The sequence below is a fragment of the Triturus cristatus genome, chromosome 7 (genome assembly GCF_964204655.1).
Source record: "Triturus cristatus chromosome 7, aTriCri1.1, whole genome shotgun sequence".
In the NCBI taxonomy this organism is placed as follows: Eukaryota; Metazoa; Chordata; class Amphibia; order Caudata; family Salamandridae; genus Triturus; species Triturus cristatus.
Window position 1 is genome coordinate 286,372,965 of NC_140590.1, and position 16,770 is coordinate 286,389,734.

The following is a 16,770-nucleotide window of genomic DNA, read 5'->3' on the forward strand; positions in this document are numbered from 1 at the left end:
ACTTCTCTTTGAGATGCAGGGCTTCTGTCAGGTGTGCCTATACTCTAAACACCCATCCATCCTCGTATCCCCCTCCATCACATGCATGTTTAGGATCATCGGAGGAGCTCGTTTCAGTGAGGGACCAATACGTGGGTGTAAGTGTTCCTGGTGCTACATGCTGACACATCCACCCAGATGACAAATGAACAAGGTGTTCAGAACCCTGTATGTTTAATATGATTACTTTGTTATACCATTTTCAGTAGTGTAGTAATGAGCCCTAGCAAAATCTGATGATAGAGCCACTAACATTTTCCTTATGCATTCAGCCTTCTGCTCAGAAAAGGATCATTTGAATGGAAAGGAAAGTCATGGAGAAGGCAGGGAACTTAGCGGGAATAGGTGGTGCATACAGCCGATTCGGGTAGACATTTGCTCAATAAATGCTGTTAATAATAATAATATTACAGCAAAGAAACAAATAATAACTCCGGACAGCATTGCCATAAAATGTTCCCCCACAGCCAAAAAGTCACTGCGGCCCTGCTACATTTACTCTGCTAATATAAGCTCCCTAAACACTTATGGTTCAGCTGGGGCCTAAAACATGAAGGTGTCTTTTTAATGTTTGTGTTAGCAAGCCCTATGATGAAGCATGCCACAAAATTGTGGGTGAGGGCAGTTTTTCAAACAAACGATGTTTGCCACTTAAACCTATCGCGTGATTTTTCATACTCCTACTTCTTTGTTGTGTTTTGTGATCAGTAGTGGAGGTTGACGTAGGAGTCCTCCCTCTTTCCCCTTTATTGAGTGTGATATAGTCAGTTAATGTTTGGCAGAAAGGATACTCTGCTTAAAGCGTGTCGGAGTACCCTGTCTACCAAACCGATGACGAGGACTCTCGTGCTTCCGCTGGCAGTGTCTCTACTGGATCCACCTGTGGAAACTTTACATTGTTGAGATTTGGGCGGTCGGTGTGATTGCTTCAGGCTGTGTGCTCTATTTTGATGTCCTTTTTTCTGTTCGGCACTGCCTGAAAAAGCCTAGTGGTCCCAAACTGAAATAAGCATTTGCAATGCAATAGGTCTCGCATTATTGAAAGTTTGAGCTATTAGCCTTGCATTTTTATTTGCTAATCCAATAGCTCAAACTTTCAGTAATGCATGACCTATTGAATTGCAAATGCTTTTTCTTTTTTACATGTTGTACAGAAGCTTAACTGCTGTACAAAGTATTAAGAAATTGACAAGCCAATAGATTTTGCATAGACAAAACCTATTGGCTTTGCCAATGCTTTCTATAAAAACACTTCCTAAATCATGTTTCTGCATTTGTGATGTGAGGTAACATATGGACAGATGGCCTAGAGAAGTTGTGCCTAATCTGAATCTCCCCACAGCCCAAAAAATTTAATGAGAGTCTAGAGGATTATTAGATGTGCCTCTACGTGGAGTACTATTTCAAGCCCTTTGTGTAAGCCCCATGTCTTCAACAACAGCCTTACTTATTAAGTGTAAAGCTCATATTGGAACTTTATTATTTGCATAAAGAGGAGTTGTGAGGGCAGTGTTGTGTGCTGCTCGTGACTGCTGATGTGTGAATGGTATGTTAATAAATGCGTGATTGGGTGTCTTCAGAAAACTACTGAAGGAACCAGTTTGAGACGTTTTTAATATGAACAATTTTCTTACCAATGCTTAAGTAAATCAGCATGATGGAAACTGTACTTGGCCGGTGCTGCGCAGCCTTCAACGGAACTGACGTATGGGCTGCAGGAATCAATTAGGAGCCAGGAACTCAGAGCAACTGATGACTTAACCAATGGCAACCAGCAGGTGGGATTACACTCCCAATTCTGTTTACAGCAGGTCTTCCAGATAGCGCATGCGCGCTGCCTAGACTCGACCTAAAAACAGTAAAAGGACCCATGTCTGGTAATAAAGCACAACACATCCAGATGCCCAAAAGTGTAACAAGCATTTAAGGGCAAGAACCAAGGAAATAATCAAGAGACAATTGTCATGTGAGCCGACCAGCGGTCACACCCACAAAGGTGTAATGCTAAAATGCATGACATTTTGGACAGTTTTTATACACTTTTCACTCAATGCAAGTCTATGGAACATACACATTTGACAGAGACTTTTTGCATCAAGGTGGCACAGACTTCGCAAAGAGAAAAATGTGCCATGTCTTTGAAACTAAGATACAAATGCATGAACACACTGTTGAATGTATTAATTTCCTAAAATCATGCTTCTGGTTGCCAAATATTGAAACTGCGGCTACACTTTAGTACAGGATGCAGGAAATGTTCTACTTCCAATTTTATTACTTCTAGACCTACTGGAGTCATGAAACTTAGCATGCTTAATAAGGCTTATTAACACTTTGTGTAAATATACAAATGACATCCATATCTGATTATAAATTATATCAGTGCAGATGGTGATATATACATGAAGGGGGACATTAACGTTAAAGCAATAGCAGTTGATCATTTTCCACATCAGGGTAATTTGTTTTTCAGAAGCAAACTCTCACATTGGAAGTTTGTTTTTCAAAAACAAAAAAGTTTTTGGAGTGGCCGCATGAATCATGGAGACTGCTCAGCAAACTTTTAGGGCCATCAAAGGAGCCGCTGTGGCAGTGGCTCCTCTGAAGGCATAGAGATATCGTCTAGGCAAGCTGAGATATCTATATGTGGCAGGCGTTAATCTGCCAGGGGGGCAGAGATGATGGCATCTGCATCCCTGGGAGAAGGCGGGCCGCCTGTTATATCTCTAGCTAAGCCTTTAGCACTCTACAACAGTGGTTGGTGGAAATAGGCAAATTAGCCTCCTTCAAGGGTATGAACAGGAGGCTAGTGTCCAAAGTATTTTGGACACATTCCCGGAATCTTTACAACCTATTTCTACAGGTGACTTCTGGGTTCATTATAGCCTGATATTACACCCACCTCCGAGTGATAGATTTGTGACTATGGGGCTTATTTAGCGATATGGCGGTTGTCGCGCCCAAACAAACATTGAGATTAGCATTGTGCATCCACAATATGTAGCTGGACTATGGTTGTACTTTATGAGTATATTTTCTACTTCTGTAATGTATGCTTTCCTTATATCCAATAAAAGTCTTCTTTTTTTAAATCAGTTGCCATTCTATTATGCCTATTGTAGCATCTCAAAATCCAACTCGCACATAACACTTTACTGCTGAAAGCAGTGAGTTCAGCATGATGTTACTTAAAGCAGCGCTTCCGGCATGATGGTAACTACAAAGATACCTGCTCCCTGCTCTGTTACAGTGGGTGAGGAATGCGCACTCTCCTGGTTTCCTGATGAGTGAGAAGGTCATTTTAGTACCTGGTAGCTTACAATTGATATGTTCCTATTTGCAGGGAATAAGTCTTGGCAATGAAGCCTCCATCCTCACCAGGTATTTCCCCAAACAGTGGATGTCCCCGAGAGCAGGTCAACATGGGTTGGACGGGTGTGACTTTCTTTGGCTTCGTAGGTTTAATAGAATCCCTCACACACAAAATGTGGGCACTGAAGGCCTACATTCCTGCGCTGCAATTGCAAATTCTGCGAGCTAGTTGGTGAAGGAAAGTCCTAATTTTATTGAAGACTAAAGAGGTGAATATTTTTCAGTTTCTTTTCCTGCTGTTTATTGAATAGCACCTTAAAGTATAAGACATTTCCCGCGGTCCTGCTCCTCTGGGAAGGGAGTAACAACATATAAGAATTAAATCAACACCTTATAAATAGGTGCAGTCAATATCCCAGATCTTCTTTTCTTGATGATTGAAGTTCATAGTCAATGAAAGAATCAAAACAGCACAAAAAGTAACAGAAATCCCAGAAGTAATCAATTAACATTCTCTTTGCTTGGATGAACCTCCATATGGACCATGTTCTACATCCTCCTGCCGAAACATCCTTTAATGCCACAACCCTCCTCCAATCCCCCACAGACTGAGTCCTAAAAGCCCGCATCCACTCCCCTCAATCGCTATCACCCTTTTGACCCATCTACTTAGGGTATCCGTTGTCTGTGGTGATAATTCCGACCCACAGAGGGGTTCTTTTATCTTAGAGGTCCGCCGATGTAAGTTATACGTCATCCAACAGTTCTGGCTAGACGTCAAAACCTTAAATATATGTAATTCTTAATCTCCGTCCGATCAGCGGACGTTTGTATCAGTTCTTTTCTGAGTGCGGAATAAGGTATTCCGCAATCGGAAACGCTCTAGCCAGAACTGTTGGATGATGTATAACTTACATCGGCGGACCTCTAAGATAAAAGAACCCCTCTGTGGGTCGAAATTATCACCACAGACAACGGATAAAGTAACAAAGAAGAAAGCCTTGATGAAGTCGCGGGACGATTTCCCATGTTAGCGACGAAACACGTGTCGGCTGTTTTGAAGAGCTGAACAATAAAAAGAAAGGAGAACAAGAATCCATATACTGATGTCAAATTTGTGCTCACATTTTGCACTAATATATCTGTACCATACTTCAATCGTTTGCTGGGGATTTTGTAATGTTGTATCCAAGTGACCTGGATCACTGATTTGGGGAGACGGGTGGTTCTCCCTACCTTTCAGCACCAAGATTAAGATATTACTCGATTGAATATTAGTGTTACTCTTCTGAGTGGCGCCGCTAGCCCTATTAAACAATACCACTGAACCGTATTATAAGTTAATTAAGTTGATTAATAATTCAATATTAATTTCAATTAAAACATGTATGTTTGTATAATTATGTAAATTAGTTAATACATATATCTTTAGGGGGATAGGGCGGGAATTTATTTAAGTCATAATTAGTTAACAATTACTTTTTAAATAATTATTATATTTAATACACATATTAATATATACTTGTTATATTAGTAAATTAAGAAATACAATTTGAAAATCATAATATAAATTAAAATTAATCTTTTTAATAATAGTTTAACATTTTATATATATGTTTATAAACATACACACATACATGTATGTATGTGTTTGTTTAAATTAGTATATATTTAAAATAAATATTATTTAAACATATATAATTTGCATTATATTAATGTTACATGTTAAAATATTTAATATTTAATATTTGTAACTACATATATATTTAAAAAACGATATTTTTGTATGTATTTGTTCGAATATTGGTGTAAAACGATAATATTTATTCAATGTTATTGTACTTACCTTTATATGCATAGGAAAACAATATTTTGTGAAAATTATTTTTGACACGATATTGATGTAGCACGGTATTTGTGTTTTCGATATTATGTCATTGAACCGTAAAAATGCCATTCAATAAATACAGGAATAGAGACTGCATAATATGAGACTCCTGTCTTTTATAAAATTTCTAACCTCCAAAAACAGCCATCCAAGGTTGGCCCAGGTGCTGCTTTATCCTATCAGCCCTCATAGTTCAAAGATCTCCTAGCTACGTGTCTTTCTTCCCCCCCGGGGTCCCTAAAGCTGAAGAAGGCACGGTAGCGGCGGATTTGCACTTGTGGTTCCTCCACTGCGGCTCTGCAGGCTCAGCACACAGCATCAGACTCAGAGAGGAATTCAAGTCCTTCTAAGATGACAGGCATAGGTCATCGTTCCTTCTTGCTGCAGGGTAGTCGCTTAGAAGGATAGTGGTGCTGAATGTGGTGCCCAATCAACACTCACACAGAGTCTTGGACACCCTCGCACCCTCCCCCCCACACACACACAACAGGACCTTCGTTATAAATGCAGGACAGGTACAGCATAGCCAGCAGCCGTGTAAGGCCCCTTTACACCAGCTCCTCCCCCTTCCCCCCACAGAATGTAGAGCAGGGCCAACAACAGAGCAACCTTCCTCTCATTCTCCCAGGACGAGGATAGCTTTGCAAAGCTTGTAATAATGCATCACAGCTGGATAGCAAACACAGAAACGCTGCCTCTCAGCTCCACTATCAGGGCCGGACTTTGAACCCAAAGCAGCGCCGGCAATTCCACCCTTCCAGCCTTCCGGGGAAACGCCCGACGCCCGCTATGGCCAGTCCGGCCCTGTCCACTATACCACAAACTATGGTTAGGTCTCGCCTGACCCAGCGGAGCAAGACTTTTTGAGAGGGCTCCAAAAAGTGCTACCAGGCCAGCCTAGAGCTACAGTGCATGTGCGCGGGCGCGCGCGCCGCACTTTTCCGCGATTACTTTCACTTTCGCGGCTGCACGGCCACTTTGATGTTTGATCGCATTATAAGTATTTAGTTATGCAAATGTTGCATGGCTAAACACTTATAAGGTCCCAAAGGCGAGACCTATTGGCTATGCCAATGCTTGTTTTTACTTCCTGCTAGAAGGGATTTCAGCCGTCCTATCTTTAGGACATATGTTATTGGCACACAAGAAGAGTTGATCTGTGGTCAAATTTATAATGAAAATAGGAAAACTTTATTCCAAAATAATGCTGACCAAACCAACATGTCTCACAGGAGAGTGTGCTCGGATGCAACTGAGAGTGTTTGTAGAAGGGGTTGTCTTTTGGGGTATTATGAGAAATGAAGGGGAAAAATAAGCTTGGATTATATGTCTCTCCTCTCTCACCCCCAAATCACTTTTCTCAGATTGTTTTTCGGCTCCTAAAGGCATCAGCAACTCGGCTCTGGCAGAGGGGACCCAGAAGGTAACTGACCTTGTCCTTGACACCTGGGTCGATGGAGTGCACCAGAATGAAAAGCCCGACTCCAAGGGAGACAGCAAGAAGGGACATGACATCTTCACAGGTAAAGGGCGGGTACTGGGCAAGCACCAGAGCATCCGACAGGCCACAAAGAATGTCACATAGCACTGCAGCGGGGGATGGACTACATGCCTTTTGGGGAGCCATTCACTGTAGAGGGTGGTACTGTTGTGGTTTAAGGACTATGGCTATATCTTGATTCTCCTTATGTCGTCTATCTTCACGAAATATTTTCTTAAAGGTCATGGACCATTTATTTTGATTCCAAATCTTATATTTAACAAGAAATTCACCAGTATGTGCTTTGCAGCCTTACAACATCTGTTGTCACTTCATCAAAACCTAAACTATTACACATATTTTATGTCTCATAAATCAAATTCAATCATTAATTAATCTGGAATTATTCCAGATTATAAGTACATATCTTCCCGTAAATATTTTTCAGAGTTCATGTTCAATATGATTTATATGTGTAGAGTTAGGAGTTAAAGATCAGATACATTGAATGAAGGCCAATAGTCAATTCTTCTGAAAAGACCTGATAACCGCCACGTGAAAGGCGTGTTCTCCCAAACATCTGTAGAAGATGTGACCACCCGCACATGGGATCTAATAATTTATTTACAGCACAGGAGTTTGCTAAATCTCATCATTTTTCCTCTTAATTTTTTCGTGAATGTTTGCAAAAATTGCACACAAAAAAACACTTTTTGGTTTTATAAAATGTGGTTTGTTGGTGTGTCATGGTTCGTTTTGGAAAAGTCATGGAAGACACCGGCAGGAGACTGGCTCGAGCATTTCCAGGAAATTACATGAAACTATGTTTTTAGTGAAAAATTAAGTTTGTTGGCATCTCTTGACTCTTTTGCACAAAATTTCAACTAGGCACAGCAGAGGTGTAAATCGGATGTTAATAAATAAAATATGGTTACACAACAGAAAAAAACAAAATGTCCTGAATAATCTTGCTGCTGATTAGGTGTATGGAATTGTGGTACACACTTATGGAACTATGCCTCGCAGAGCAATGATAAAGAGAGGAGCCTTCACTGTCTGCTCTCTGAATTTTCTTCCACTTGATACTTGTCTCGCCAACCCGGCTTTATACAGTCCAGACGAAAATAATGCAACAGTGATTTAATCCTGGGTTTGCTGTGCTGTGTGGTTTATTGTTGGTTAGATTCAACAATCGAAAGCAAACAATAGACGAGGGTACCTTTAAGCCTGGAGGGCATTCTTCAGGTTTCTGGCAAGGCGTGATGTCACAGACAGCGACCAATCATTTCAAAGCCATCCTGAAAGCTGGGGCTGGCTTTTGAAGTCCTTGGATCCAAGGGACTCTATGCAGCCATACAGCACTCTTAGAAGGTATGCACCGGCACGGCTAGATAAACTGACGAGTGTTTCTCAGCATGTTAGGGAAATGTATTCATCTTTTTGCGACAGTCCGTCACTCTTTCCATAGGACTCTTTCTCTGTGCTAATGCCACCAAACAATGATGGAAAGTTTAGATGGGGAACCTGACCCACCGCCATGTCGTGTGGGGTTAACTCTGAAAGTTGGCAAAACAGATGGATCCATAGATGTCTCCACTGTCACTGTCCTCCTCTTAAGAACAATGATCATTTGAAGGAAACTTTCATATATATGTGTGTACTCTTCACATATACATTCTCTTTTGTTGTTTTAATCTACTTTCTCAAGTTCAAGTTCAAAAGACCTTTATTCGGATTTCATAAAATCCATGAAAGTACAACAATAAAAACAATTCATTTACACAATAAATCAAAATACAATACATAAAAATACGACAATAAGAGCAATTCATTTTCATAGTCGATCAGAGTACAACTCTCATAAGACAATTTTCAGTGGTTTTCCATCATTTTACGTACGCGTACTATCAGTCTCAAAAAAGTGCTAGTGCGAAAAATTAATTCATCTGTATCCAGGGAAAATAACATTGAACAAGACTCCCCCAAAGAAAGGGGTCTTTGTTTTCTAAAATAAGGGGTTAAAAACCAAATAATGTATTTTAGATAAAATTTACAGAAGAATAGGAAGTGCATATCATTCTGTGTACTAATGCCATCGCACGGGCATGGGTTATATTGTGTTGTATGGTGATAACCCAAAGGGAAGGCCAACAAAAATTTTACGGACCCTGCCCTTAGGCGAAAAAGCAAGGATCTTTCCCAATTAGACATGGGGAGGGTGAGGTAGGGTGGAAGTGGTTGCCTACACAGATCATTCCCCATGTATGTGGCAACAGTGGGTTTAAGAAATTCCCTGCCCATTCTTTCTGAGTTAAAAAGTGCATATAGTGCTTGTTTGACCTCAACCTTATCTTTAGGCTCGATTCTGGATGGGTCGGAGAAAAGATCGCCTTTATCCATGGCGCGCAATGTCTTTAAAACTTCCGTAAGCCAAGGTATTAACAAGCCGTGGTCACTTTTGAGGCAGTCTTTTATGATATTTTGTGTTAGGGTTGCTGAGTTATTCCTCCAGATCCTAATCCAGAATAGAGCTGGTCTAGTTCTAATAAAGTCACAAACATAGGGGAGGCTTAATTCTTTATGACAAATAAATTCAGAAGCGGAGATAGGGGCGCCCAATATTTTCCTACAAAAACGGTTTTCTTCACGCTGAATTCCAGGACTTTTCCCCAATCCCCAGACCTCAGCCCCATATGTGGCTACAGGGATGCACTGTAGTCTAAAAAAATTTAAAATAGCTCTGGTGGCGCCGATTTTCTTTGGGCGTGAAAGACTCAATATGGAATTGGTGGCTTTCGAGAACTTGCCCATGACGTGGGCAGAATGACCACTCCATGAGCCGTTCGCAGCGAAAACCAACCCTAGATATGGAAAAGAGGTTACAGATTCTAATTTATCTGAACCTACATATATAGTATTGAGCTTCCGTTTCCCAGGCCCACATGACATAATAAAAGATTTTTTTTAATTTACACGCAGATCTAATGCCTCCATGTGTTGAACAAAAGTTTCAACAAGCAAACGGAGGGCATTTGGGGTGCGGCCCATAAGGACCGCATCGTCTGCGTATAACAAAACTGGCAATGAATGCCCCTGGATAATTGGGACGTCTCTGGTCACTTGTTTCAAAGCTTTGGCAAGGCCATTAATGTAAATGATAAATAGCAGGGGTGCTAAAACGCACCCCTGTCTGACCCCCCTGCCTATTTTTATGGCTCCAGATACTTCACCACCTGTCCCAATCCTAACTTGTGCCTTAAGGTCAGTGTGAAGGTAAGCCAGGAAATTTACAAGGGCCTCATCCAGACCATAGTTAAGAAGCATAGCCCATAGTTTAGATCTATTAACTAGGTCAAAGGCGGATGAGAGGTCCATAAATGCGAGATAAATAGGGGACGATCGAGCAACGTTATACTTATCAATTATCAGCTTTAAGTTCAAACATTGCTCCACCGTGCCCACCCCGCTCCTGAATCCCATCTGGCACGAGTCCAATAGATCTATGTCTTCAGTCCACTCTATCATCCTGTTATAAATAACTCGCCCAAGAATTTTTAAGGTGTTATCCAGGAGCGAGATCGGACGATAGTTAACTGGATCTGACCTGTCATCCTTTTTAAAAATTGGGACTATGGTACTAGTAGCCCAGGTTTTAGGCATGGACACTGTTGGGAGACTATTAAAAACATTGAGGAGGATTGGTGCCCATAGGTCCGGACTGTGCTTAATAACATCTATGGGGAGTCCATCCGGGCCTGGGGCCTTGTTGCCAAGGCTCTCTCTGATGGCTGCAACTACCTCATGGAGGTCAATCTGTAGGCCACACAACTGTCCAGGGGCAGAGATAATTACTTCCTCGGAAGGGGCGGCATATATTTTGGAGAAATGGGCCTCCCAGTTACTGCAGGTTATATTACAGCTAATTGGGGATAGATGTTTGCCCATGTCTCGCATTTTCCTGACGGCTGACCAGAAGGGGCCGCTGCTCTTCAGATTAGCACTTTCAACCAGCGATTCCCACTGTTCCGTCAGTAATGCAGCCTTTCTTTCAGTTGTTTTTAATATATAATACTTCCTAGCCGCCTGTACCTCTGCTATACACCTTGGCTTAGTGGTTAGTGCCCTACGGAGTTCCCTGTTTGCCATTGAACAGGCGGAATCAAACCACCTTGGCTCTTTCCCTTTCTTTGACAGTGGAATTGACAAGAGATTTTTTATTACTAAACACAGTTTGAAAAATCTATGATTATTCTGTGGCTATTCCCATCTAAAGATAAACAGGAATTAATTAATTCAGAGTGTTCATTTCTCACACTTTCTAACATGGCCCCACTATCAATTCCACTCCATTTTAGACGCAGGCCGTCACCAGAGGGTGTGATGTCTCTTGCGCCATTTAAGTTCACATATGCAGAACTGGAGCCTAGATGCAAAGTAATTGTGAGGGGATTATGATCACCAAATGATGTCTCTATCACTTTGGATTCTATTACACGATCTACTAAGTAAGGGGACATAAAAATAAAATCAATTGTTGAACGACAGTCCCTCCCTCTGAACGTAGGGACACAATCCATGCTTGGGGTTTGACCTGTTTCCATAGCATTACTGAGGATATGCTCACTTAGTATATTTGCTAATTCAAAACCCCTTCGTTCAGCTTGATCTAAATAATTATTTTCCTCAGACCAACGTTTCTTTGTAAGTTTCGCGTTAAAATCCCCCCCAATTAGAATCCCTATCTCCTCCTCTGATTCTAAATTTGCTTCCAATTTTTGTAAAGTCTTAGAGAGTGCTATGTAGTTCTTATGGGGAACAACCTTTACAACGCAACTTTTACAACGCACTACCATTACAACGAAACTGTTACACTGTGAGTGCATTGACAACGCAGGACATTACAACGCAAGTCTTTACATCGACTTGCACTAGATGGCGTGCTAACATTAAAAATAGTGTAGTTTACTATCCCAACACCTTCCCTACTGTTACGTGGACTGGAGTTGGAATAGTAAATTACACTTTTTTAATGTTAGCACGCCATCTAGTGCAAGTCGATGTAAAGACTTGCGTTGTAATGTCCTGCGTTGTCAATGCACTCGCGTTGTAAAAATTTTGTTGTAACAGCATGCGTTGTAACAGCATGCGTTGTAACGTCATACATCCAGTTCTTATTGGGTATAGAGTAAAAATCATTATTATAAAAATTAATTATGTAAATCCTGGACTTTCGTTTCAACTCAAGGACCTGAATGTTCGGATTCCCTCCTGATAGGTCTTTGATGGTACCACCCACCAATGTCCTAATACCTATAAATAGTCCTCCCATTGCACGACCAAAAGAAGGCTTTCGTGTAGTCACACTGAAACAATGGTAGCCCTCTATATGTAAATTTCCAACAGCCCATGTCTCTTGAAACATAATGATATCTTTACCATCCAATAGCTGGACCCATTGGGGGTCTGACAATCTTGGTTCTAGGCCAGCAACATTCCAGCTAAGGATTGACAGATTAGAATGACTAGAAGGACCAGAGAACTTGTTCCTAACACTCTGCTTAAATTGGGTTAATAAGGTAGTTGTATCCTCATGTGTGACTGGGGGTAAGACGATGGCATCGTGCGCTACCATTGTCTGAGTTATATTAATTTGTTTAGATTGTAAATGTTCCCCGGTGACATTAGATGCCTCTTCACATTCTCTTTTCCCCAGTCAATCCTGACATTCTAAGTTGGAAAAAGCATGTTCATACTGATTATAGGTTGGAATATTATACATATACCTCAACTCATTCTGAGACGTGTTACAATTTTGATCGGTCCTCCCATAAAGTCTCTCCCTTGGGATGAACTGGGGGGGGGAATGGGAAGAGGTAAATGTGGCATTGGATATGCTGGGGGTATGGTCCAATGACCTAATGGGGGACCATTCCTAAGGTTAAGGTTTTGATCCTGATGAGGCAATCTGTGGTTATTCCTAATGTTATAATTCGTGTCCAATTGATGTACTTGGGGGTTAGTCCCAGGATTAAGATTAAAATCTATTAAATGCCTATAAAATATCCGAGGGGGAGCAAGGTAGTATTAAATTCCCAAGGTGAAGGCAATGGGGCTTTTGCAAGTGTAGATTGCACCCATTGTGGGGACCTAAAATGTATAATTATGCAATCCCCTTCAAACTTTTTTCTCAGTGGACCCACCCACCCTACTCTTTGGGTATGAATAATCTCCCCTGCTCCTTCCATTGGGAAATTACAATTTCCAGATAGCCAATGAAGAGTTCTATTTTTAAGTGTTGTGGGATTTTCCTCTTGGTCCTTCCTCAATTTTGGCACATTGACTAGGACCAATACATAAGCCCCGCACTCTGGGGGTAAACTAATACGAGCCGGGGTCTGTCTCATATTAGTTGCTGCAGTTGGATCCGACTTGGCTGTCGGGGGGTCTCGGGCATCATTATTGGCTTGTCTCGTTAGTGCCCTATTGCTTCTAGCAGTGGTTTGATCTACACCTCCAGGGCTAACTGCCTTCGTTGTTTTAGAATTAAATGCCTGTTTGGGTAGAGGTTCCGCATTTGATGGATCTTTGCTTGTGCTCGGTTTAGGTGTTGGCAGAAAAGCATTAATATGGGCTTTACTGTTCTTACTAGCTTCAATGTTTTGGGGTTTATCTATATTAGTTGTCCCCGAATGTGGTGTAATTGTTGAATTATGCCCTATGCCTAGTTTTAACACATGATCATCTAATGCCCTCAACCTCTTTTCTATATTAAGGACTTGTTGGTTGATTGGCCCTAAAGGGGTGGTTATCAGGGTCTCCATCCTCCCCCAGAAGCCCTCATTCCCCGGTGCTACGCTGGCTTCTATAATTTGTAAGTCCTTCTCACTAGAGTGGGCTTCCCCATTACCATCATTTTGCTCTACAGGGGCAGGGGTCCTCCATAATTGATAGCGCCCACCCTTGTCTCTGCATTTATTTGACGCAAGCTCTGTGTGTTTCTGTTTTCGCTTCGCTTTTTGCCTCTTTGCTGTCTGTCCCCTAGTTTGCATTGGTATACTGACGCTTTTATCCCTATCCGTGGTTGACACATCAATATCGGAGCATGGTCCTATTCCCTCTGAGTGTGCCTGCTCATTAGCTAAGGGTAAGGAAGAATCAAAGCTCCTATTCGCGCTTAACCTTAGCATAGTAGGAGTTAACGAAAGCCTACTAGCCATAGAACAATGTTTAGGGGATACTGTGTCCACAATTATACAGTTCTCGTTAGAGTCTGTGCCCGGGAGCCCCGCGTAAGATGTAGCAAGCAAGGAGTCCAATGAGTTTTCTTGATGCATAAGTGGGGGCAAGCTCGATGGAAGCGAAAGACGCCTTTCGGTGTTCTTGATAGCCGAGGCGACAATACCAATAGTCTTCTGGAGCATTTTATCTATGGCAGTCGAACTCAGCAATGGAGTAGTAGAAGTTGTTGCAGGCATTTTCTGCTTACAATTTGACCTGGCCACAACTGGTATTCTTTTCCCCATGTTAAATGTTTGGTCGGGTATTCTATACAGCAATAGGTGACTTTCCTACCATAAGATGGAATGTACTCACAGAGGTAGACCTGTCTTGCCACTGACCTTACACCTCACCCGGTCTGCCAAGGGGGGTGGCCCAGCCCAGCCTCAATCGGCCTTGGACGGCCACAGACGGCCTGCCCTTTGCCCGGGCTTAGCCCGGCGCCACCCGCGCGCGATCCCGCGCCGCGGGGGCTCTCCTCAGTTGAAATGCGCCTCCGGGCGCGGAAGAGGCGTGTGCGGCTTCCTGCCGCTGAGGATGATGGTGCGTGTAGTTCTCCCCTCTCTGCGGCCGCGCCGAGATGCGAGGACGGCAGCGGCAGCAGGGGAGACAGGCGGCTGCAAAGGAAACTTGCAGGTATGGCAGCCTACAGCGTGTTAGCCCTACAAACAGAGCCCCCGCTCCACCGGGGCTCTCCTCTGTTGAAATGCGCCTCCGGGCGCGGAAAAGGCGTGTGCGGCTTCCTGCTGCTGATGATGATGGTGCGTGTAGTTCTCCCCTCTCTGCGGCCGCGCCGAGATGCGAGGACGGCAGCGGCGGCAGGGGAGACAGGCGGCAGCAAAGGAAACTTGCAGGTATGGCAGGGTATGGCAGCCTACAGCGTGTTAGCCCTACAAACAGAGCCCCCGCTCCACCGGGGCTCTCCTCTGTTGAAATGCGCCTCCGGGCGCGGAAGAGGCGTGTGCGGCTTCCTGCCGCTGAGGATGATGGTGCGTGTAGTTCTCCCCTCTCTGCGGCCGCGCCGAGATGCGAGGACGGCAGCGGCGGCAGGGGAGACAGGCGGCAGCAACGGAAACTTGCAGGTATGGCAGGGTATGGCTTGTTGGCCCTACAAACAGAGAATCTTCTTTCTCATGATAGGAACACCTGCAAAGACTTGTCTGCATAAGTAACTCATTTGGCAGTCTTCTCCATTGTATTCCAGTGCCAGCTGGTAATGAAGACAACAATATTTCACAAGGATCTCACAGACCACCTACCACGGTTACAGCCGCATGCAGTGTACCTTGTGGCTAGCAAGGTGGGCTCTGCATCCAAGAAGCCCAAAATGGCTGTTAGTGGTCTGTAGTAGCAGGTGGGGCAGGGCACATAGAAGAGTCCTTCCCTGCCTGCATGTTGACGAGAGTCTGCCATGTAACCTCGATAGAACCCAAAGAGAAGTCGGGCAAATTAGGCAAAGAAGGGATCCGATTCAGCATGTCAATAGGGAAACCAGCCTGGAGTTCTAAAGGGACAGATGAACCATCTCATGGGCTTATAGAACCTGGACTAAGGCAGAAAGGGCATTTTGACAAGGAATCTAAACTATATAGTTATGGTATGGTATGTTAAATTACTTTTGATTAAGCATGTGTGTACCTTTAGGCTTCATGACACTAGAATGAAAAAATAGTCACATTGAGGGAATTAGGCTAGGTCGATACAAAGCGTTGCTTAAAGATAACTGATGGAATAGGACAGAGGTAAAGTGCTAGCTTGGTACACAATATTGGAGCCTGAACTGAAAAATTCCCACCGTCACAACATGCATAATTAAATTAGGAAATATTTTGAAGATTGATTGAGGAGCCCAGTGTTCTATTAGGATAATTAGAGACAACTCATTCCCAAAAAAGCGATGGAACACAACTGAACAGAGTGCAACCAATAGTACAAAGAATCCGAGTCAAGCCTGGGTGTCATGTCTAACCCCAGACAAGAGGATGTTTATTATGAGCTTTTAAGTAAATACGGATGTAGCGGGTTATAGACGTTACCAGCTGAACAGGCATTACATTCATTACTAACAGAATGAGAAACAAATCCAGGGAGTGGTTTCTGGTATGATGTGAAAACATGTGGAAATTAATGTTAAACACCAGTTTTCTAAGTAATTCCTTATTCCATGTTTAAAAAGTTTTACTGGTAAAGTAATACCTCAGTATTGGTAATTCCGGGCACAGCATCTGAACATGGTTTTCTGGCAGAGCTTGTAATGAACACAAAAGTTATATTCTGACCTTCAGGTTTTGGGTCTAAGATGAACGAGGGCCACCCATTCTTGCAAGTAGTCCTTTTGTAATTTACCACTTCCCGAAGGTCAATTCTAGATACGTAATCTGCTACCCTCAAAGCGATCACAGACCTTTCATTGGCTTCAACGAATGTCGGGAGCATTCAGCTCTTGCTTGATGCTGCGGCATTCCTCCAACACGCACTCCTTCCCTCATAGCCTCCAGCTCTAGCTGTGGGAAGGACAGGGTAGAGATGTGCCATAAGGTTAGACTGACCCGGCACCCCGGATTTGCTGGGACAATTCTGGTTTATCACCAGCAACTTCTAGTAAATTTAGCACATGTCCTAGTTTCCAGAGGAGGTTGACTGAACCCTGGGGTGCGGGGAGAGAGAAGGGGGAGGGAAGCTTACTTGTGTTTCATTGCAGGGTTAGTGAGCCATCCTTATCAGTATGAAAGCAATTCAAGTAGCACATGTTTATACTGTGATCCTGATTATG

At 42.9% G+C, this 16,770-nt stretch overlaps 1 protein-coding gene across 1 annotated transcript in view; it reads left to right on the forward strand.

Annotated features, from left to right (window-relative positions):
• The window catches only part of LOC146809449 (tubby protein-like), a 150,340-nt gene that overhangs the window by 81,585 nt on the left and 51,985 nt on the right, over positions 1–16,770 (forward strand). The window contains exon 6 of the mRNA XM_085614342.1: positions 6,604–6,762. Coding sequence (XP_085470468.1) covers positions 6,604–6,762 — 159 coding nt within the window. The remainder of the gene's footprint in view (positions 1–6,603; positions 6,763–16,770) is intronic.